The 24018-nt window shown below is 43.5% G+C and overlaps 1 protein-coding gene and 1 long non-coding RNA gene across 2 annotated transcripts in view; both read right to left on the reverse strand.

The window, feature by feature from the left end:
• Positions 1–24018, reverse strand: part of LOC115541616 (mediator of RNA polymerase II transcription subunit 13-like) — a 175349-nt gene that overhangs the window by 55367 nt on the left and 95964 nt on the right. The window contains exons 5-9 of the mRNA XM_030353442.1: positions 22241–22386; positions 15856–16083; positions 11225–11389; positions 10453–10609; positions 10072–10176 (exon numbers count right to left, since the gene is read on the reverse strand). Of these exons, the coding sequence (XP_030209302.1) occupies positions 10072–10176; positions 10453–10609; positions 11225–11389; positions 15856–16083; positions 22241–22386 (801 nt within the window). The remainder of the gene's footprint in view (positions 1–10071; positions 10177–10452; positions 10610–11224; positions 11390–15855; positions 16084–22240; positions 22387–24018) is intronic.
• LOC115541618 (uncharacterized) lies at positions 4140–7836 on the reverse strand. The gene is made up of 3 exons (XR_003976387.1): positions 7745–7836; positions 4325–4403; positions 4140–4189 (listed from the first exon to the last, which is right to left on the reverse strand). It is a non-coding gene; the product is annotated as an uncharacterized LOC115541618 (long non-coding RNA).

Genomic DNA, 24018 nt, shown 5'->3' on the forward strand with positions numbered 1-24018 from the left:
TGGCCATTCCACAGCCATTGCTATTTGACCCTTGTTGTTACTCTGATATTGAGACAAATCATGATCACTGTCCCATAGCGTCCATTTTTTGTCAGTCTCAATGTCTACTTCAAATGCAGTCAGAAATATGGGACAGTTGCTTCATTTTGTTTATATGCTACAGGCCGAAACTAATTAATATGCAACATACTTGCTCCTTTTAAGTATAAAATTGCTTGGGGAGATCCCATTCCTCCACTGAAAAGGGTGGAAAGTGCTTACAACTCTCTGCTAGTTAGCGATCTATCTCTTCTCTACATGTAGTTGTGTTGGGCGAATGTTGCTGAGGGAGGTAGCATATTTGATTGATTCGCTGAATTGTCCAATCATGTGATAATAACAAAAAAGAAATGCGATACGATTGGCCTGGGCGCACACTGTTGCGATCCGAGGGCGAATTTTCTTGTGCCAATGAAAAGCTGTCTCTGCTTGATAGACAGCAAACAGTTAGCGAGCTTACATGACTTCAACGTGGCTGGCGCCCCTGACTTGGAGGAGGCTTTATTTTGAATTACAAATAACTAGCCTAGCCCAAATCATTGACGTTAAGACGCATTTAAATGGTTGCTGGCAGTGACAAGTATATCACACAATTAAACGAGGATAAAATATATGTATTTTTGTTGATTTATTTCGGATTGATAATAGTTTATTAGTGGTTGAAAGATTTATTCAAGTGAATATTTCACGGAGGGGCGGCGCCCTAGCGCCCTCTATTGACCCACCGCCACTGATCATATAACATGATTTGCGTTTCCATCCCCCTGATTTTATGCAAATTTTGAAGTATCGAATCAGTAAACGATGATGGAAACACCACAATTCGCATAAAAATCCTCTAATTCACAAAAAAGTTTATCCGCTGGCTTGAGGTGGTTTTTGAGAAATGCAAAGAGAGTAAATGCGCAAAATGGGAGATGGAAACACACTTTTCGAAACAGCTGTGACGTAGCGAACATTGAACATACAGGACTGACAATTTCCTTCCGATTTCCGGCAATAGCAACCCTGCCGACATCAACTTGTAGCGTCAATATATATATATATTAGTGCTGTCAGTTAAACGCGTTATTAACGGTGTTAACGCAAAGAAATTTTAGCAGTAGCAGTAGCCTGTTTTTTAACGCGTGATTAACGCAAATTATTATTTTTTTAAAAAAATACTTTTTTTTTTTTGGGCTCAAAACAAAGAAGCAGTAGCCTGACTGCTATGTTCAAGCCATATCTTTGTATGTTCATCGTTTAATTGCATCATAGGCTTTTTTTTGTACCGTCCTGTTTTGATCAGTATATGCCAATGTTGTTATCAATAAAAAAACATTTGCACAAGGCAAGCCGATGCACTTCTCCATGTTGATAAGAGCATTAAAATGAGAAAAATTAATGGGACAAGGAATTCAAGGGATATTTAGCATAGATTTTTTTTTACGATTAATCGTGAGTTAACTATGGCATTAATACGATTAATCGTGATTAAATATTTTAATCGCTTGACAGCCCTAGTTTATATACATTTATAGACATCCTATATCATATGTATATGATATAGTAGTCTATGTTTGCATATCCTTTAATTATATCCTGTCCATTAATCCCTGATATATGGACATCTACTAAGTAATTTCAGTCAAATTGTCTGTTCAGCCTTCAAAAGGAGAGCTGGTACGTTGTGGAAAATACATTAAACTGTAATCAGAAAACGCGGTTAGATGCTATAGACCCTGGAGTATCTGTGGTATAAAGGCTGTGACGAATTTCGAATTATAAATATGTACAATGTATCCTTTAAATACGTCCATGGAACAGATGGCCAATGTGAATAATAGATTTGTGTGGACCGCTGAAGAGGTAAAACTTTTCCTTGCTCTCATTGAAGAAAAAAACATGCTTGATTGTCGACAGGGGGGGGGGGGGATATTTTAAGTGCAATATTTATTCATAACGTCGGATTATAACACTTTAAATAAGAATGATTAGTCAAAGTTAGATTAAACTAATAGTGCATATATTTCAGTGATACAGTGATGTTGTAGGGGTGGATGATACAGTATTGTTTGAGGGGTGGATGATACAGTGATGTTGGAGGGTGGATGATACAGTGATGTTGGAGGGTGGATGATACAGTGACGTTGGAGGGTGGATGATACAGTGATGTTGGAGGGTGGAAGATAAAGTGATGTTGGAGGGGTGGATGATAAAATAATGTTTGAGAGGTCGATGATACAGTGATGTTGGAGGGTGTATGATACAGTGACGTTGGAGGGATGGATAATCCAGTAATGTTGGAGGAGTGGATGATACAGTGACGTTGGAGGGATGGATAATCCAGTGATATTGGAGGGTGTATGATACAGTGACGTTGGAGGGATGGATAATCCAGTGATGTTGGAGGGTGTATGATACAGTGATGTTGAGGGATGGATAATACAGTGATGTTGGAGGGTGTATGATACAGTGACGTTGGAGGGATGGATAATCCAGTGATGTTGGAGGGTGTATGATACAGTGACGTTGGAGGGATGGATAATCCAGTTACGTTGGAGGGGTGGATGATACAGTGATGTTGGAGGGTGGATGATACAGTGATGTTGGAGGGTGGAAGATAAAGTGATGTTGGAGGGGTGGATGATAAAATAATGTTTGAGAGGTCGATGATACAGTGATGTTGGAGGGTGTATGATACAGTGACGTTGGAGGGATGGATAATCCAGTAATGTTGGAGGAGTGGATGATACAGTGACGTTGGAGGGATGGATAATCCAGTGATATTGGAGGGTGTATGATACAGTGACGTTGGAGGGATGGATAATCCACTGATATTGGAGGGTGTATGATACAGTGACGTTGGAGGGATGGATAATCCAGTGATGTTGGAGGGTGTATGATACAGTGACGTTGAGGGATGGATAATCCAGTGATGTTGGAGGGTGTATGATACAGTGACGTTGGAGGGATGGATAATCCAGTGATGTTGGAGGGTGTATGATACAGTGACGTTGGAGGGATGGATAATCCAGTTACGTTGGAGGGGTGGATGATACAGTGATGTTGGAGGGTGGATGATACAGTGACGTTGGAGGGTGGATGATACAGTGATGTTGGAGGGTGGAAGATAAAGTGATGTTGGAGGGGTGGATGATAAAATAATGTTTGAGAGGTCGATGATACAGTGATGTTGGAGGGTGTATGATACAGTGACGTTGGAGGGGATAATCCAGTAATGTTGGAGGAGTGGATGATACAGTGACGTTGGAGGGATGGATAATCCAGTGATATTGGAGGGTGTATGATACAGTGACGTTGGAGGGATGGATAATCCAGTGATGTTGGAGGGTGTATGATACAGTGACGTTGGAGGGATGGATAATCCAGTGATGTTGGAGGGTGTATGATACAGTGACGTTGGAGGGATGGATCCAGTGATGTTGGAGGGTGTATGATACAGTGACGTTGGAGGATGGATAATCCAGTTACGTTGGAGGGGTGGATGATACAGTGACATTGGAGGGGCGGGTGGCCACAGCTGAAGCGATGCACTCACTTGAGGGGTACGGTACGGCCACTCTCCCCTCCTTCCCTGAAGGGCGATCCTCTGCTGATTGAGGGATTATGGTCGTGTGCTGGTTTGGAAAATTGCCCTAAAAAAGATGTACAAATCAATTAATCTCAACGCACGTCCGTGCATTTTAAGCTCATTGACCTAATGCTCGCCGATAATTCAATGTTATACAATGGTATATTGTGAAGTCATCAAGGTCACTATGCATCCCAGTTAGTGGTATACATTCATAACAAGAAGTCAATCAAAAGACACAGTCTTCACATCATGCAAAGGAAAATCTGTGTCATGTCTTATATCATCATTAACTTCAGTGATATGTCAAATGTCTTTTTTTTTTCTTCCATATTTTGATAAATGTATTGGGGGTGTGATATTCCCAATAAGTGTTGTTATTCTTGGATATACAGTAATGGTAACCAAAATTTCTTCACCATACCAGAGGCACAAATGTACGTTTAGCATCCTTACCCCTAGTTCCTCGTCATCCTCATCGAAGATGTTATCCAGATCAGAGATGTTGACGGCCAGGTCTCCCTCTGGTCAGGGAAGGGTTTGTTTTGGCGGATCCTTCATCTTGGCCCGTTTCAACTGTGGCTGGGACCAGAAAAAAAATTATTTCGGCAGTACATTGATTTAGATGAGGAGCTTCAAGATCGATACTTTAAGCAGTTGTTATTGATGAAGACGTGAGGCATTAGTAAACGGGGTAAATGGTTTTCTCACCTGATTTGGGGGCAGAGCTGAAAATTGACATGGCGTCGTTCACGTCCAGGTGGGCGCTGTTGGTTGTGATGTCCTCACCCTGGTCATGTGATCAAGAACAGAATCATCTCAAGGCTCTGGCAAGTTTCCTACAAGTGGTTTCATTTATAACACAAGCATTATACTAACACTAATACAGCATTAGGATAGGGTAAGCGTTAGGGTTGGGGTAAGGTAAAGGCTTAGAGTAAGGGTAAGGGTTAGGGTAAGGGTTACGGTTGGGGTAAGGGTTAGGATTGTGGTAAGGGTTACGGTTGGGGTAAGGGTTATGGTGAGGGCGAGGGTTGGGATAAGGGTAAGTGTTGGGGTAAGGTATAGGGTTAGAGTAAGGGGAAGGGTTAGAGTAAGGGCTGATTATGGTTCCACGTCGATGTAAAGCAAGGGGGTTTACGGACACATTACGTATTTGCGGACCCTCCATTCGTCCATCGCAAGGGCCTGACATGCAGCAAGGGCTGTGATTGGTCCGCTTACTAAAACCTGACGCAGAGCCAAAACAGGTTCACGACTGCGTCGAAGCGTCTGCGGGGTCATTGCGCTGCGTCAACGTGAAACCATAACTGAGCCTTATGGGTAAGGGTAAGGGTTAGGTTAAAGGTTAGGTAAGGGTAAGGGTAGTGGTTCTGTAAAGTTTCAGGTTAGCCAAAGATAATAGGTTCTGTAAAGATTCAGGTTAGAAAACCGAAACGCTACTATGTTTTTTTTTAGAAAACTGCGATTCAGGGTTTGAATTCTGCTATTGTCGTCTGATTCATTGAATCCGCTGTGTTTGCCAGGGTCTCAGGGTCTTCCGACTCTGGGGAAGAGCCTGCTAGTTTACGCACACCCCTTGCGCATTTGTTCTCTCAACCAAACGTGAGACGTTGTTTGACATGCTGGATATCGTCAGAAAGGTATTTTCATTGGCTATTAGGATATCTAAGGCCCGTCCCCGACCCTTGCTGTCTGCTGGTGTAGCTGTCAATCAAAGTATACACGCACCGTTTTGATAGTGATCGCCTCATTGGCTTGTAAGGCTTGTAAACAAGGAAGTATTGGTCTTACAGACATGTGGGAGGGCTCTATGTCACCGTGAGACCCTGGCAAACACAGCGGATTCAATGAATCAGAATTCAAACCCTTTCAAACGACAATAGCAGAATTCAAACCCTGAATCGCAGAAAAAAAAACATAGTAGCGTTTCGGTTTTCTATTTTTCGGCTGCTTTGTATAAGATGGCTTGTGCATATACACAATGTAATTACACTAAAATAATATTGATATTCGATTTCTGCGGACTCTTTTGAACATTTCAAACTCACTACCGTTTCATTCAAACTCACTTCCGTTTCATTCAAACTCACTTCCGTTTCATTCAAACTATTAAACTCCTTTTACATGTAAGTATGAGAGTGTATGGTCGTGTATGTGAGAGAGCATAGTAGTGTATGTGAGAGAGAATAGTAGTGTATGTGAGAGGGTATAGTAGTTTATGTAAGAGAGTATAGTAGTGTATGTAAGAGAGTATAGTAGTGTATGTAAGAGAGTATAGTAGTGTATGTGAGAGAGAGTAGTAGTGTATGTGAGAGAGTATAATAGTGTATGTGGGAGAGTATAATAGTGTATGTGAGAGAGTATAATAGTGTGTGTAAGACCAAGTATGAATTCTGTCCCAGACGGCCCCTCAGACATGAGCACCCCCTTATCGCCTATTGACAATTACTGCTGGAGGACGTTCCTCCCTGAACCTCCATTGACTCCCATTGAATAACATGGGGTTCAATGGGAGAGAGGAGGAATTCCTCCTTTGAGTGGGTGTGACTAGATAAGGGATCTAAATTGCGCCAACGTCTATTCACGAATAGGCTGGAGCCCTGGCTGCGCTATGAACCAATAAGGAGGAGTCCTGGCTGCGCTATGAACCAATAAGCAGGAGCCCTGGCTGCACTATGAACCAATAAGAGGAGCCCTGGCTGTGAAGCACCCTGGAGGGAGGGCTCATCCCCTCAAGTCTAGGCTACTAGAACAAACAAACCCGCTCAGTTCGTATGCCTCATTTCCACCGAGAGGTGCGCTACTGCTCGTTGCAGTACAGTGCGGCTCTGTTCGCTTATATTGGCGTTTCCAGCGCCAAAAGTTGGGCAAGGTCCCGAAATAAACACACTGAGCCTACCTATTTTTCGACACTCCTCCGTTGGATTACCAAGCCATCTGAAAGGGTCGCGAAAACGTGGAGCTACACACGCCGTTATTCTGAAATCACTAAAAAAATATCCCATTTGGTATGACCAGGTCACTGATATCTTTGCAACACAAACAGCGAGGAGGATTGACTTGATCTATAAATGAAGTCCCTCAATCTTAATTGACTCAACACCATGACCAACATTCTGAAACATCCATTAACATCCACATTTGCCTCAAACAATTTTAAGCATTTTTAATGGCATCACTTTCGGTCTTGTGTCTTCATTTTCTTAAAACAATTGTCGCTAAAAGTAAACATAGGCAATTTACAACCTATAGCTTCAGTCATTGAGGGCAAAAATAGGCCCAATGTTGGGACACGATTTTTTTATTTTGTTTGACAAATCAAGAGTAGGCCTGATTTGTATAATTGGCTTTGCATCCTTTCCTTCTGGCCTTGTAGTCCAAGACATGCTGCCCAACAGCTTTCAAAGTGCAATGCTGCCACTGGTGGATTTGTATACATTTTATTCACATAATTATCCCTCCCTGTTTTTTTGTAGTTCACCAAAACACCCTGGCTGAATCCGAATACTCATACTTGACTGCTATATAGTATGCATTTTGTAGTACGCCACAAATATAGCGCGTTCAAATGCTCAGTACGCATTGTGTAGTACGGAAATTGTTTCCGAATGCGTACTGCCGCCACAGTAAACAACGGAGTTCACTACGCTATCCCACAATGCAACCGGAGTCTGGTAACGAACGAAGAAGAGATGGCTAACCCGACACATCCAGAAAGACGTCGTAGAAAGCGGTGAAAAAAAAGAGACATTAAAGAGTAAAAAAGTAAAGTAAGTAATTAAGTAAATAGAGACACAATAGCAACGATGACAAGACGGAAAACAGGTAACTTTTGCCGGCATCTGAGGGAGATACGTCATCTCCAAACATCCGGTGGAGTTTTGGCGGTGTTCGGAAGCGTTCTGAGGCGTTCTACGCATAGCTGTAGACCGTACTACACAGTCAAGTGTAGTAAGGTCAAGTAGTATACACTGAACAGAAAAAGTATGTACTAAGTATTCGGATTCAGCCTAACATTGCAATCAGGCAAATGGCAACCAAGCGCACAGCCCTTCCTCCCTCACTTTAAAAACCACCAGCTGCCACTGGAATATATATTTATTGACCTGACCCTAACATCTAACCCACCTTGTCCCTCCTGCTTGGTTCCCTTCCCTGGCCCCTGAGTCTCTTGGAGGAGGAGAAGGTGTACTCCAGGTCCTCCTTGAAGTCGTATGGATCCTCCCAGGCTCCCGGGGGCCCTCCGACCCAGGCCCCGGCCGGACCAGGCTGAAGGTCTGGACGTGCTCCTTCACCCGCTCCTCCGAGATCTTGAAGATCTTCTGGGTCTGCACATACAACCTGGAGAACACAAGAGGTACGACTCATTAATGAGCTCCTCCTAATAAACACTGAATACATGCTTAATGTTCTAAGAGGAGGAGGAAGAAGTGAGTAATTATGGAGCAACCATGTGTATTCCAAAATGTACGCTCTAGTGCACACTGTACACACAACATGATCAAATCAATCACATCCAACAAGCTTCAGGCAGATTGCTCAGAGATTCCTAATATTAGAAAGTGAACACAACCTTTTGGCTTGGAGTTGAACCCCACTGGACTCTCATCCCTGATGGCGCGAGGATTAGGGGTCAAAAAACCCTGACCATAAGCCAAACCCGTCTCACTCACCGTTTCAGCGCCAGCCCGTCCGAGGCCGTCTCCATCTTCATCTCCCCCAGGCGATCTACGGGAGATCGGGGGGCTTTGGGTCGACCTTGTTGCTGGAGGGCATGCGGTATCCTCTCCACCAGCCCACCCTAGTGTCCTTGGGCTCCAGCAGGGCTGCGTACAGGGCCGTCTCACTGGGCATCATCCCCCCAGCCCGGAGCCTCCTCCCCCACTCCTCCATGCGGGCAGGGGGGCAGGTCCATGGGGAGGTCCAGCAGGGGGTCCCGGGGGTCCTGCTCCCGGGGGTCCTGCTCCCGTGGGTCCTGCTTCCGGGGGTCCTGCTCCCGGGGGTCCTGCTCCCGGGGTCCTGCTCCCGGGGGTCCTGCTCCCGGGGATGTGGACTGAGCGTGGGGGGCAGCGGAGAACTGGGGGAGTGCAGCAGGGACCTGGGATTGGCCCTCCCGACGTCCGAAAGGGTCTTGGTGAACCTGCAGCCGGGCCCGGAGGGGGGTTCCAGACAGGTCTGCTGCTCCAGGGAGGCCAGACCCCCCATTGGTGGAGCGGAGGACGACTCTGGATCGAAGTTGGCATCTGCGGCAACACACACACGGTGGTGGAAGGGGGGCGCAGCAACGGGCCGTTTGGACGGCTTCTCCCCTTTCTCACTCTTGTCGGAGCCTTTGGCGTGCTTGGCCGAGGAAAGGAGGTAGGAGGAGGAAGAGCCGGAGGAGGAGGAGCAGGAGGAGAGGACAGAGTTGGCCCCGGCCGACAGGCTAGCAGTGGACTGGTTGGCGGCGTTGGCTTTGGCCTGCTGCTTGGACCTGAAAGCAATGGAAAACTCTCAGGGCGCTGGGTCGGTGATGTTCGCATGATACGCCTTGTCTACTCTATATCATTTAAATATTTGGATAGTGTTTTTAATTATGCGTAATACTATTCATTCAGTTATTTCTACTCTATATAGCACCGCCGCGAGGGCAACACCGCCGCTGGCCGCCGGGAGGGAATCGCGGGCAACAATCCTTTTCTCCTCCATGTCGCGGGTCAATCTGGACTTCAATGGGAGTCAAAGCCAAAGTTCCTTTACCCAAATTCCTTCTCAACCATGTCCGAGATAACCCCCTACGAGTCTCGTTGTGGAAGTACCAGAGAGGTCAGAGAACCCAACAGTCTAGTCTTTTCACCAAATGGGGGTTTAAGTAGCATATTTTATTACGTATATAACTGTTCATTCAGATATTTGTACTTCATATCATTGTAATATTTTAAGAAGCATTTTGGATTATGTATAATACTGTCCATTCAACTATTTCTGTTACATATCATTTTAGGACTACTGGAACACTACTGGGGGTGGGTTCATGGTGTAGGACTACTGGGGTGGGTTCATGATGTAGGACTACTGTGGGTGGGTTCATGGTGTAGGACTACTTGGGGTGGGTTCATGGTGTAGGACTACTGGGGGTGGGTTCATGATGTAGGCCTACTGTAGGTGGGTTCATGATGTAGGACTACTGCAGTTGGGTTCATGGTGTAGGCCTACTGTAGGTGAGTTCATGATGTAGGACTGCTGGGGGTGGGTTGGTTCATGATGTAGACAATAAAAAGTTGTGATGTGAAGCTTCTTCAATCATGATGAAAAAAAACCTACTGGGCGTGGGTTGGTTCATGATGTAGGACCACTGAGGTGGGATCATGATGTGACTACTCTAGCTCGGTTCATGATGCAAGACAACTAGGGGTAGGTTCATGATGTAGGACCAGTTGGGGAAGGTTCCTAATGTAGGACCTCAGTACTCCTACCTGTAACAGGAGCAGGGTGCCCTGGCTCCTAGGTCGTTGAAGTCCCATGTGGTCACCCCATTCAACACCTCTTCCATTGGCATCAGTTCACTGCTCTCAGTCCACCTACAAGAAGGAGTGAATGGTTGAATAAATGAATGGGTGGATCTAGTCCGGTTTTACTTATTTTTGATGAATGTCTGTTGGTTGTCAGGTATCTTGCTCAAGGATACGGACAATGGGGTTCAAACCCAGACCCTTATGGCTTGCGGTCAGGACAACCTTACCCCTGACTATTCTGGACCATCGGATGGCAGTTCTGTGGATCGGGACGAGGGAACTGAAGACATGGGGACTAGTTAGACTAGACTAGAGGAAGAGTTGTTACATCAGTTCACTTACTTCTGCTGATGCTGGTTGAGATAACACTCCCTCCACGCTTGATGAACCACATGGTCAGTTAAGCTTTTCCCAGAATGCTTTGGGCTCAGGTTGGTGATCCCAATGGTAGTTTCTTGAGGGGTAACACTAGAGACCGTGGTCACAAAGCCGCTGTCCGCTGAAATAACACACAAAAACAAAATGGCCTCCGTGAGAAGGTGGATGAAATTGTCTCATTAAAACATTGTAATATATGCAAAACGACCGTGGGCAACCCCAGGGTTAGTTATATTAGCATAAACTATCATAGACTATTAAAGATGTTTTTATATATATATATATATAAATAGAGAGAGGGACAATACCATCGCTATGATAAATATTTTGCTACTAGTTTAGTACGATTGTCTGTATGTACTTAATGGTTTATTTATCTTATTAATTCTACTGTACAATTAATTTGTTTTCTATTATTGGACCTAATTGTCTGCACGCTCGTTCGGAAAGTTTAATTAGATGTTGAATGAATGTTTTTGACGATGCGCTCACAGTTTCACGGAGGATCAGATCGATTGATTGTCGATTAGTTATCTGTATGCTTAATCTAAATTGCATAAGTGTTCACCAGGGTCAACATCTCTTTAATTATTTGTTATTATCTGGGCAACTGCCATTTGTCCTTTATACCTTTTTGAATCATGTTTTGAATCACATTTCTTCTTCTTCTTAATATGACCAAGCATAGGTGTTCTGCATGCACTATGTTTGAGCCCATTGCCTAGAGTAAATGTACCTGAGCAGGGCTGTTCGGGGGAGGTGGGGGGCGTGAGGGGCGCGCTGCAGTGGCTGGGCTCCCGGTGCAGGGCGGGCGCCCCTGGTACTTGAGGGGGGCTACGCACCAGCAGGTCACTCTGGGCAATTAGCACGAAGGCAGCTGGATAGGTCATCCTCACGCCACCTTGGAGAGAGAGAGGTGGGAAGAGGGAGTCAGTGTCGTTGCTCACAGTGAGAGAGCAAAGCGACAACTGCCATCTGTTTGAACTGCTGCTCTGGAAAGGTAAAACAAAATAATTATAAATAAGAACAGGTTTTTTAGGGATGGTCTGGTTTTTAATGAATATATGACTTCCCTGCTGCTGTTCTACTTGGGCCACTTCACTTACAGTTTTTCTCGATTGTAAACACACCAAAAATTGAACTATGCACACAATTCTGAAAATGTGAAGCTCCTGTATCAACTACAAGACTCCAGACTGCTAAACTCTAAGCACAATTCCATTGTTTCCACAGTTTTGCTAAACTCTAAGCACAAATCTCATCATTTAGCACACTTGGTTCACCTGGATCACACTGGCCTTCACAACGCAACAACTAATTACCATAAGTCTAACTCACTTCTCACCTGTTCAAACTCAACTGTCAAAACACTTCAATCATGTGTCAGAGCATAAAAAGAACTCGGTGAGCTCTACTGTGTTGTAGATATGGTCCTTTGGCCTGATCAGGATTGGAGGTGGGATGCATACTGATTTACATCTGTTTCTCCTCATTTATATTATTATTTTTTGGCCTACTTAATTTCAGCTGAAGATTTTACTGTATTACAGTAAAAATTATATAAATTTGCTTTGTTACCTTTTGTACTTATTTTATCATTACATCCCCCGAAAGAAAATCTAAACATTTTCTTACTATAGTGATTTTCATTTTACTTATAAGTGCAATTACGGTACTGTAATTTACCAAAATAGGTAACATTGTTATATCGTCAGAACACTGTTGCAGCATCAACTATAGTCGTACAGTATGACTCTGGGAAGCTGGGATTGTGAGTTTAGCCCATTGGAGCTCATTAGATAGGGAAATATGCATTGTATCCTATTCTGATAAGATTGTGTCAATGCAATATTTATATGATATTTTCACAGTATTGTATTACAATATGGCAACAGTCTTTATACTATATGTACCACCTAATTGCAACTTTAAAAAAGACAGCTATTTCTAAACAATCTCGTACATTGGAATATGTAACATGGCCTCATAAAGCCAAAACATATGTATCTAGAAAATGCATTTCCTTCAGAAAATGCGGCGAGTGCTGTAGTAAAAAGTGCGGTTGAACATATTTTTTAGATTTATAGATTAAGACATAAAGAAACGTTAAATGATTTACGTAAATCAAGTGAAGGGATTTGAACAAAAGTTCAAAAGTCTGTAAACAACATGGAGTAAACAATGTCAACATGCACACCATGTAAGAAAATGTCATTATTTGGAAACGAATAAAGTGACAGCTGAATGAAAAGCGCAAAGCATTGCTAAAAATGCAGAAATGTAAAAGATTGTTGCCCAATCTGGCAACAATGCCTGAACGTCCTCCAAAAGTAGCTCAATCCGGCAGGAAAAGAAGCCCAGTCTGGCAACACTGCTGAACATCCTCACGCACCAGCGTCAACGTAAATCAATGAAAACAGCAGAAAACGAAGCCGGTATGAAACTGAAACTGAAACTGGTTCTGATTCTGAAGAAAGTTTAATTTTGAAAATTGATTTAGTTACGTCTTAAACAGTTGAAGTCCCAGACTCCCATGTTAGTTTTTCTAAATCGTTCAAAGACGTTTTCTGAAACTATAGCTCAATTTCTCAAAACTCTAAAAACAAACCTGAGAAGAGTTACTGTAATCATTTTGTCAAAACTACACAAATAAACACGAGTAAACACAGCTATCAAATAAATATCATTACATCTCTTGATGTAATGATGAAATCAGTGCAATTACAAGTGCAAAAGTTAAGAAAGCAAATACACATATTTTTACTGCAATACAGTAAAATGTTCAGCTGAACTTACTGCATAAAAAGCTTTTCGTAGGCCAACAAAAAAATAAATAAGAATATAAATGAGGGGAAACAGATCTACATGTAAATCAGTATGTATCCCACCTCGAATCCTGATCAGGCCAAAGGACCATATCTACAACACAGTAGAGTTCACCAAGTCCTCTTTTATGCTCTGACACATGATTGAAGTGTTATGCCAGTTGAGTTTGAACAGGTTAGAAGTGAGTTATACTCATGTGCTTAGAGTTTAGCAAAAATGTGAAAACAGTGGAATTGTGCTTAGAGTTTAGCATTCTGGAGTTGTAGTTGATGTATGAGTTTCAAGTTTTCGGAATTGTTTGCATAGATCCATTTTTTTCTGTGTATACAATCGAGAAAAACTGTAAAAAAAAAAAGATAGTATTTTAAAAGTAGAATATCTTAAAAAGTATAAAATATTTTAAAATTTTGAAAAGAAGTGCGTAATTCTAAGCTAATAGGAACATTTTACAATTTGAATAGAGTCTCTAGATGAAAAATTTAGGAAGGAGATAGGTCCCAAAGTTTGGAGAGAATAATAAAGAGGAAAGAAAGAATAAAACTTTAGAAGAACAATAGTTGAGCGCTGCATGCAGCACTCACCTAAATAGTATTTTATGGAAATATTTTGAACTGATCACACCAGTGTTTAATTTATGCTCTCTAAGAGATATTCATTTGATAGCTGTGTTTACTGTTTGTTGGAAAAAAATCCCTTTTGAGAAGAATTTCTGTCGTTTTGACAAATTGAATAACTCTTCTCAGGTTTGTGTTTAGAGTTTTGAGAAATTGAGCTATAGTTTCAGAATACGTGTTTAAACGATTGAGAAAAACTGTATATGATATATTCACAGTATTGTATCACAATATGGCAACAGTTTTTATACTACAGTACCACCTAATTGCAACTTAAAAGCAGAAAGCTATTTCTAAACATTTTTTTACATTGGAATATGTAACTTGGCCTCATAAAGGCAAAACATAGTATGTAAATAGCATTTTGATGGAAGTGTTTTGAATTGATCACACCAGTGTTTAATTGATTAACTTTTCTCAGGTTTGTGTTTCGAGTTTTGAGAAATTGAGCTATAGTTTCAGAAAACGTGTTTAAACGATTGAGAAAAACTGTCAGCCATTACCCACTTTGATTCATTCAACAGTCTGCTGCCTTAAACATATATATTGACAAACGTACTTCGCATAAATCAATGGCATATTATTATTCCATTCGATTTTTCTTGCGGTATCAAACAAAGACCCCCCACCACCACACACAAACACACACACACAGCCTTGCTTGTAACCCCTGGCCACACTGTGAGGCTCTGGAGGTCTACTTAGATCACTGCAGCCACACTTCACTGCAACCACACTTTGCTAATGACTATCGGCTCAATGCGAGATAGAGAGAGAGAGAGGGGAGAGAGAGAGAGAGAGAGAGAGAGAGAGTGAGAGAGAGAGAGAGAGAGAGAGAGATTTAGAGGGAGAGAGAGAGAGCATTGAACAGTGAAGTAATCAATGCGTATCCTCATTGTTTGCCGTGCGACATCAGTACGATCAAATGGGATTCTCACACAAGAAAGAGCTTGATTCCCTGTATTGTGCGTGTGGTGGTGATGATGGTGGTGGTTGTGATGGTGGGGGTAGTGATGGTGGTGGTGGTGGGGTTGGTGATGGTGTGGTGGTTGTGATGGTTTAGTGGTGAGGTGGTGGTGGTGGAGGTGATGGTGGTGGTGGTGATGGTGGTGGTGGCAGTGGTTGTGGTGGTGGTAATAGTGCTGGTGGTGGTGATAGTGCTGGTGGTGGTGGTGGTGGTGGTGGTGGTGGTGGTGGTGGTGGTGGTGGTGGTGGTGGCGGTGACGTCGGTGGAGGTGATGGTGGTGGAGTTGGTGGTGTTGTTGGTGGTGATGGTGATGGTGGTGGTGTTGGTGGGGTGGTGGGGGTGGTGGTGGTGGTGGTGGAGGGTGGTGAGGTTGTGGTGGTGGTGGTGAGGTCATTGATGGTGGTGTTGGTGGGATAGGGACACCATTTCTTTGCTTTGCGCAGGCTGCTTACTGACTTAAGATCAAAAATGAATTTGGTGTCGATACTGCGTTAACCGTGTGTGCAAAGTAAAACTAAGCCTCTGGAATCCAGCGAGAGGGTCCTCGCAGTGTGTCAATACTTCTCTCTGGTACCCTGGGTATTACGTCCCTCCTTACCTACCATTCGTCTCACTTCAAAAAGGCAACACCTAAGGGATGTACAGGTCTCTACTGGTCGTTACTGCCAAATAAACCCCAACCGCTTCGCTGGACATTATCCTAAATAAATCAAGAATTGTGTGAATAAATATAATAACAAAAAAGGATTAGTTTGATTTCCAAATCATTTCATTGCTTCCGCTACATAGATAGATCTAAAGTTGGAATGTTGTGTCCATAGCAACGGTCTGTTCTTCAAAGCAGCAGTCTGCTAGGCGAAATAATAGACCATAGAACACCTTATTGACCAATCCGGATCGAGTCTTTAACATAGACATGTGACAATTCTAAATATCGCAATTTGAAAGATCCTTTCTCACCTACGATGACCTCGACCGCCACGTGACATGTGGGGTCATAGGCCCGCTCTCCTGGCTCCCTGTCCTTCTCCAGGTCTCCTCCTCCACTTCCTCTCTCCTCCTCCACCCTCCGCAGCACCATGGGGTAGAAGTAGCTCCACTCCTCCATCAGTTTCCTCACCGCCGGGTCGCTCATCTTGTAGGTCTGGCCCGTCAACGTGCCACTCAGCCCGTATGGACTCAGGATCACTACGCAGACACACGCACACATACACATACACACACACAAACATACAACCACACGCACGCACATACATACATACACACTCACGCACATACACACATGCACGCACACACATCCACCCATGCACGCACACACATACTCACATGCACGCAAACACAGACAGCCACACATAGACACACAAACACATCCACAGAAACACACACACACGCACGCAGGAAGAGATGGATAAATAGGTGAGCTGTAGTGATGGGTCGGTCGCGAACGATTCGGTCAGAACAAACAAATACCCAGGTGAACGACGAGAACTGATTCCCAAAACAAGAGAACTGGTTCTTTTTTTTTTTAACATAAACAAAAATATGGTCACGTAAATAAAATATACAAACGAACAGAGCTTCGTCTCCCGCAACATTATATTGATTGAGTCTAAAACGTTCTCATCGATTCAGCCAATGATAAGGCACCACCACACAAGTTTACTTACGATCGCTGTAGGCTTCAATATCATGCAAGCACTGTATGTTGTCTTTTTAATTTGTTCTACATCACAATTGCATGAATTAATAAAGTATTGTTTTTACCTACCATTACGAGGCTTGTTTGGTCTAGTTGCTAACATGCTTCACTGCTTATTAGCGCTACTTGGCAGCGCTAATAAGCGCTGCCAATAAATTGGCAGCGTTTATTAGCCAATAAATAAGCGCCAATAAATTCTTACTGCATCCCATTATGTATTAAGGATATTTATGAAAAAAAAGGCACATATGTGCTTTATTTGCTTAATATTTACACTTAACCTGGGTAATTTCGCCAGAACATTAGAAAGTAGTAGGCTACATGCATGTTGATTAACATTTATTCCATAATTTCCGATTCCCTTGCAAATGACGTAACAGACCATCTGACTTAACGAACGAATATACAAAAAAAAATCAAACAAACAAATCATGATAATGAACGGAACTGAAAGAACTGATTCCCGGAAAAGAATAATTTTGCCCATCCCTAGTGAGCTGGGAACCATAAATCTATCTCTATCAATATATATATCCCTATCGATATATATATATATATATAATATATATATATATATATATATATATATATATATATATATTTATATATGTATATACATACATGTATATTAGGGTGTGAATCTTTGGCTTCAGACGATTCGATTCGATTAACGATTCAGTAGTTGGCGATTCGATTCAAGGACAATTATTATTTTTTTAAACGATTCGATTCGATTCTGTAAACCACGATTCGATTCAGTCAAATTTAAACCAAAATTCTATATCCGTGAAATAAACATGCAATAATGTGACACCCTGTCATGGGTAGATGTGTTGGAGCGTCTTGAACTAGGTGGAAAATCACTCAGGAGCCGACGAGAAGTTTGGAAAAAGATGGGATCTTTTATTTTCCCAATTTAAGGCCCATAAGGCAATAAAAATAAAACGAAAATCAACAAAAAGAAAAATACCTTTCACTAAACAAACTGAATGGGCTTGAGAGTCACAAAAACATCAATTCGAACTTAAGCATACTGGACCTTTATATTATTGCTAGAATTATTATTATTATTGCAATAAACATAATTACAAAAACTCGGGGTCACTTCCGGTTTACCCGGAAGTTATGACGTTAATTTAAACCCCGTTGACGCGGCACACATTCTCTAATACAAAGGCCCTGTCCACACAAAGCCGATTTCATGGCGAAACCGCAAAGGTCTTGTACGGTTCGGCCTTCCGTCCACACGAAGCCGGCGAATCCGCTGAGCGAAACCGTAAACTTCTGAAACCACCCTCGGAGATGGTTTCAAATCTACCCGGTTTCGTTTTGGATTCGTGTGGACGCCTGAAGCCGACTGAAACCGTAAACCATGACGTCATCCCCCCACCCATCGACCCTCTAGCCAATGACTGTTAAGCCCGCGGAGTCTCACCCTTTATGCGCATGCTCGCCTCTTCTTTTTATTTGTTTTTCTTCTGGCTTTCTGTAGCAGAAGCAGCGCCCCTTATAGGCCTGGAATGTGTACTACAGCGTTTCTACAGATCTACCCGGTTTCGCTTGACTCCGTCTTTACGGAGATACTCCGAAACCGGATAGATCGAAGCCGTAACGGTTTCGCCTGTTTCGGCTTCGTGTGGACGGGGCCAAAGTCTAGACGAGACGCTGGTAAGACGAACATTTACGCTGTGTTAACATGTAACTTTTAAACTCAATAAACAAACCTGGAATTTGACAACGACATACTTGTTTGAATGGTTATTACAACAGAACAGGTGACGTTAATGGTAAATGGTATTAAACAGAACGTTGTAATGATGGTACTTGCAAGATTGTATTAAACTGCCGTAGCACGCATGATAAATGACATGGTTGATAAATGATTTTAAAACGGTATGAAGGTAACGGAATACATAGTCAAACAAGACAAACACACACAGGCAACATTGAGGGAAGCTATGCGCCCCGTCACACACCCTTGTCAATTTTACCATTATTCTTTGCGAAGCCAAAATGCTTCCACACTTTGGATTTCAAGTTTGCTGGTGCATTAACAATCTCGCTGCCGCTCTCTGGCATGTTTGAAATGCACCAGTAGAGGGTGAGGGAGAAAAAAAACTCTCGTGGGACTTCCTTGCAAGCTGACTAGCTGATGACAGCTAGTCAGGATTACCGAGCTGCACTTCACAAAATAAACGTGTAAACTAAGTCTTAAAACATTAATCATAATCGATTCATAAGATTTAAAGCATTTATATCGATTATTGGTGAAGCCAAAGCGATTCATTCTATTTATTTATTTTAGAAGATCGATTTAGTTGAATCGGTAGGACTGACAATCGATTCATCGATGCATCGCATGAATCGTTACACCCCTAATGTATATCGATTCATATATCACTCCTTTTCAAGGTCTCCCTCCCATTGGGGTTTTGGGAGATTTCCTTGTATTACTTTTTAGGGTTCAGACGTTAAAGGAGACATATTATGGTGTTTTCCCAACAACTAAACATAGTATTTGAGTTCCAGAAAACATGTTTTTGAAGCTGTTTGCTGGAAACAGCTTTTAGGAAAAAAAATCTTGCCAACCGCTATTCCCCTCTGTTTCAGTCCCTTCAGAATGCGCTGTTTCTGGTGTCTGTAGCTTTAATGCAAATGAGCTGCTGCCCATTGACCACTGAGCTGTCAGACTGAAGCACAGCATGGAGGAGAAGGGATTCTTGCCATTTGCGGACTCCTGGAGCTCTATTGCTGCATTTTATTATCCATCTGTCTATCGTACCTCCATCCGGAGGTACAAGGACGTTGCCTAGCGACATGCACAAACACGCCCCTTTTCCTCATACAGCGAACTCGCCATCTCGGTTGAACTCAGTGGTGACCGAGCAAAATTCTGAGACAGAATTCAAGATGGCTGCGCCCAGTATGACTTGAAGTATTAACTGTTTTCATTGTGCTTGGACCACTTTGGTGGTTTAAATCGCAATTTCAATCACTCGTATTACTGCAATACCTTAGTGCGTCCGTATCTCTGCCTATGGCCTATAGCCTACTTATTTTGGAGTGCATGGTCCTCTGCCAATGCTACCGCGACAACAGCTTTCCGGGTGGCGTCCATGTTTTCCTCCAACGACCGAGCGAAATAATAACACACTTGAAGTGTGGGCGTGGCGTCAGATCCGAGATCCGAGTCGGTTCGCAGAGAATACTCGAACGCAGCATGTATCTACATAATATAATATATATAATATTATTATATACGGGTATTTATATAATATTATATCTAATGTCACGGCCATGTGCGCTTTGGATGATATTATGAATCATAAAGATGGCGTCTGACGTCTCTGGTACTTCCACAACAAGTAAAGACTCGTAGTGGGGGATATCTTGGCCATGATTAAGAAGAATTGGGGGAAAGGAACTTTGGCCTTGACTCTCTGAAGTCCATGAACCGCGACATGGAGGAGAAAGGGATTGTACTCCGGGAGCTGAGCTGCCGGACTGCCGCCGAGCTCCCCGCGCCGGAGACGCCAGCTTCGGCGGCAGTTCAGCTCCCGGAGTACACAGCCGGAGCTGCCGGACTGGCGGCCGGACGGCTTCGACGGCGGCCGGCGGGGGTAGCTCGGCGGCAGTCCGGCAGCTCAGCTCCGGGAGTACGTCCCTTTGTGCTCCGGACTGCCGCCGAAGCTTCGGCGGCAGTCCGGCAGAGAAAGGGATTGTATTCCCAGAGCTGAGCTGCCGCCGAGCTACCCCCGCCGGAGCTGCTCGTCCGCTGGTCCACAAAATCTTGGCTATGCTCTGATTGGAGGGGAGTGGGGAAGTGGGAGGTAATATTCAAGCGTGCCCCCTTCCTACATAGGAGGGGTGCCGAAACTGACTCGCTCCTTTGGTAACTGTAGGCGGGGTTCTTTCAGAAATGCATATCTCACTCAAAATCATGTACAGACTTTTTTCAAAGTTTGTATGCGTGTGGGAGCACCAAAGACCCAAAAGAACAACCCATATCCCAGGAAAAGTAAAAGTGTTGTTTTCATAATATGTCCCCTTTAAGGAAGAGTGTGTGACTCTCACTGTTCTGAAGTGCTGAACAAAACACACCCGAGCAAAACAGAACAGAACACAACAAAACACACCCCAGCAAAGCACAACACAACACATTACAACACAACACAACAAACACACCCCAGAATAGCACAACACAAAACAATACAAAACACCCCAGCACAGCACAACACAACACAACGCACCCCAGCACAGCACAACACAAAACACCCTGGCACAACACAACAAACCCCAGCACAACACAACACAATACAACACAACACAACACACAAACCCCAACACAGCACAACACAAACAACACAACACAACAAACACCCACACACACAAAAGAATATAACACAATACAACCCAACACAACACACCCCAGCACAACACAATGCAACACAACAGGCCCCAGCCCAACACAACACAATGCAACACAACACACCCCAGCACAACACAACACAATACAACACAACATAACACATCACAGCACAGCAAAACACAACACAACACAAGCCAACACACCCAAGCAAAACACAACACAATACAATACAAAACAACACACCCCAGCCCAGAACACCACACCACAATACAGCATAATACAACACAACCAACGCCAGCACAACACAACACAACCTCAGCACACTACAACACAAAACAATACAACACAGCACAGCACTGAAAACTGAAGTAAAATCCTGCCAGATATTCTGAGGGCTGGTGTTCTAGTGTTGATGTTGTGAGGGCTGGTGTTCTAGTGTTGATGTTCTGAGGGGTGGGGTTCTAGTGTTGATGTTCTGAGGGGTGGTGTTCTAGTGTTGATGTTGTGAGGGCTGGTGTTCTAGTGTTGATGTTCTGAGGGGTGGGGTTCTAGTGTTGATGTTCTGAGGGGTGGTGTTCTAGTGTTGATGTTCTGAGGGGTGGTGTTCTAGTGTTGATGTTCTGAGGGGTGGGGTTCTAGTGTTGATGTTCTGAGGGGTGGTGTTCTAGTGTTGATGTTCTGAGGGGTGGTGTTCTACTGTTGATGTTCTGAGGGGTGGTGTTCTAGTGTTGATGTTCTGAGGGGTGGTGTTCTAGTGTTGATGTTCTGAGGGGTGGTGTTCTAGTGTTGATGTTCTGAAGGGTGGGGTTCTAGTGTTGATGTTCTGAGGGGTGGGGTTCTAGTGTTGATGTTGTGAGGGGTGGTGTTTTAGTGTTGATGTTCTGAGGGGTGGGGTTCTAGCGTTGATGTTCCTCGGGGTGGGGTTCTAGTGTTGATGTTCTGAGGGGTGGGGTTCTAGTGTTGATGTTCTGAGGGGTGGTGTTCTAGTGTTGATGTTCTGAGGGGTGGTGTTCTACTGTTGATGTTGTGAGGGGTGGTGTTCTAGTGTTGATGTTCTGAGGGGTGGGGTTCTAGCGTTGATGTTCCTCGGGGTGGGGTTCTAGTGTTGATGTTCTGAGGGGTGGGGTTCTAGCGTTGATGTTCTGAGGGGTGGTGTTCTAGTGTTGATGTTCTGAGGGGTGGTGTTCTAGTGTTGATGTTCTGAGGGGTGGTGTTCTAGTGTTGACGTTCTGAGGGTTGGTTTTCTCATGTTGGGGTGACAGAGGCGGGGGGTAAACCTTGGACGGCGGAGGAGGAGGTCTGCGCCAGTTGGATGTGGTCCTCTGTGACGTGGTAGGCAGGCTGGTGCTGGGAGATCTCCACGCTGGTGCACACGTTGCTCTCCCCGTGGAGGAAGAAGGAGAAGGAGCAGGACAGGTGCTCGCTGGGGAGGCAGACAGAGAGACCAACGTTATATATTTAAATATTAGGGCCCTATTATGACGTTCTGAAATGCAAGTTAGAAGCACGAAACGCAAGTTGCTTTGTGGGCAGATCTCTGCCGCTGTTGCTATTATACCGGCGGATAATTTATTCTTGTGCCCGACGCAATTCTAAAATGGGTTGGTCTGAAGCCCATAGGTGTGTTTTGGGCGTAACGTGCAACAAACCAATGAGAATTCCATCTCCCATCCCCTTTAAGAGCCAGCGCATTTGAACTTTACGAGTTGATAAAGTCTCCGCTGAGACTGATGCATGACCACATGAATTTCAAACTTCAAATGGCTCAGTTTCTGGCCGAATAATAGGCCTCATTCACACCTGGAATAGCGTTTTCTTCTAGAACTTCAGAAACGCTGAGTTGTCATGTCAATTATGGCAAAGAGAACTTGACACATATGAAATGATATGCGGTCCTGTGGCCGCAACTGTGGGTCTATTTAATGATATGCGGCAATACATTAACAACCATCGTTTCTTACCAGTATTGTATACATTATCGTTATCGACTTGTGTTCAAAAAATGTATGTATCCCCCCGTTAATATACATTGGCATGGACTGTATTATAGGTTACGTGTTTAGTTTGCGTGTGTTTAAAAAGATGGGTGCACACAGTCGCGCCAAGCATCACCCGCATTAATTCATTATTTTAACATTATTTTCTCACTGGCGGTAAAACTATGTTTTCTCACGATCAAATACTCATCAATCCTAAAAGTTATGGGCTTGTACACAATGTCTCTGTCAAGAAAATATGTGTTGGCTGTACGGTGTTTGCAGATGCATTGTTTTAAAAGTACAACTTCTTACCGCTGTATCAGCTGTTCTTTCCCAAATAATTTAACCGGGGTCTGCCCGTAATTCAGACGCCTCATTGTTCCGACGTCTCAATGGTCCGAAATATTTCCCATTAGATCGACATGCCACTATGCCAACGGTTCAATGTAACAAAAACGAAACCCATTGGTCCGAAGCAGTGGCGAACTTAGCCCTTTGGGGGCTCCAGGCGAACAGTCATTTGGGGGCCCCTGTATCTACCGGTCTCAGTACCTTATATCGCATAATGAGATACTCCATACAAGGGATGAACAAAAGTCACTATCCTTCTTTCATGCAAATGTTAATTATCTATTTACAAATTGAGAATAACATACAAAACAATAAGATTAGTTATGTTGACACATTACACTGACTGTTAACCATAAGTCCTCATTTACCTGAGGGTTTCCAGTAGCTCACAGCAGCTATCTGCTGTGAGCTACTGGAAACCACTACTGGAAACCCACTGATAGCTGCGTCCAGCTATCACTATATTTCCTGTGCTCTTCAGACCTTTCATGGTTGATTAGATGCATTGCAAGGTTATTCTAGTCTTTAAATCCTTCCTCACTCAGTTGTTTTTGTTTTCCAGAAAGGCAACAACAAAAGCAAAAAACACGGTCTGCACTTTCACTGTAGACTAACCAAGACCTGTTCACCCTCTCACCATTTTTCATTACTATGTAATAGTATGCTTTTGTGAATCTGCGGCCCTTGGGCCAGAGTGCTGGGTCATCCACAAGAATATGTGTGCA

Source organism: Gadus morhua, chromosome 4, assembly GCF_902167405.1.
Source record: "Gadus morhua chromosome 4, gadMor3.0, whole genome shotgun sequence".
NCBI lineage: Eukaryota > Metazoa > Chordata > Actinopteri > Gadiformes > Gadidae > Gadus > Gadus morhua.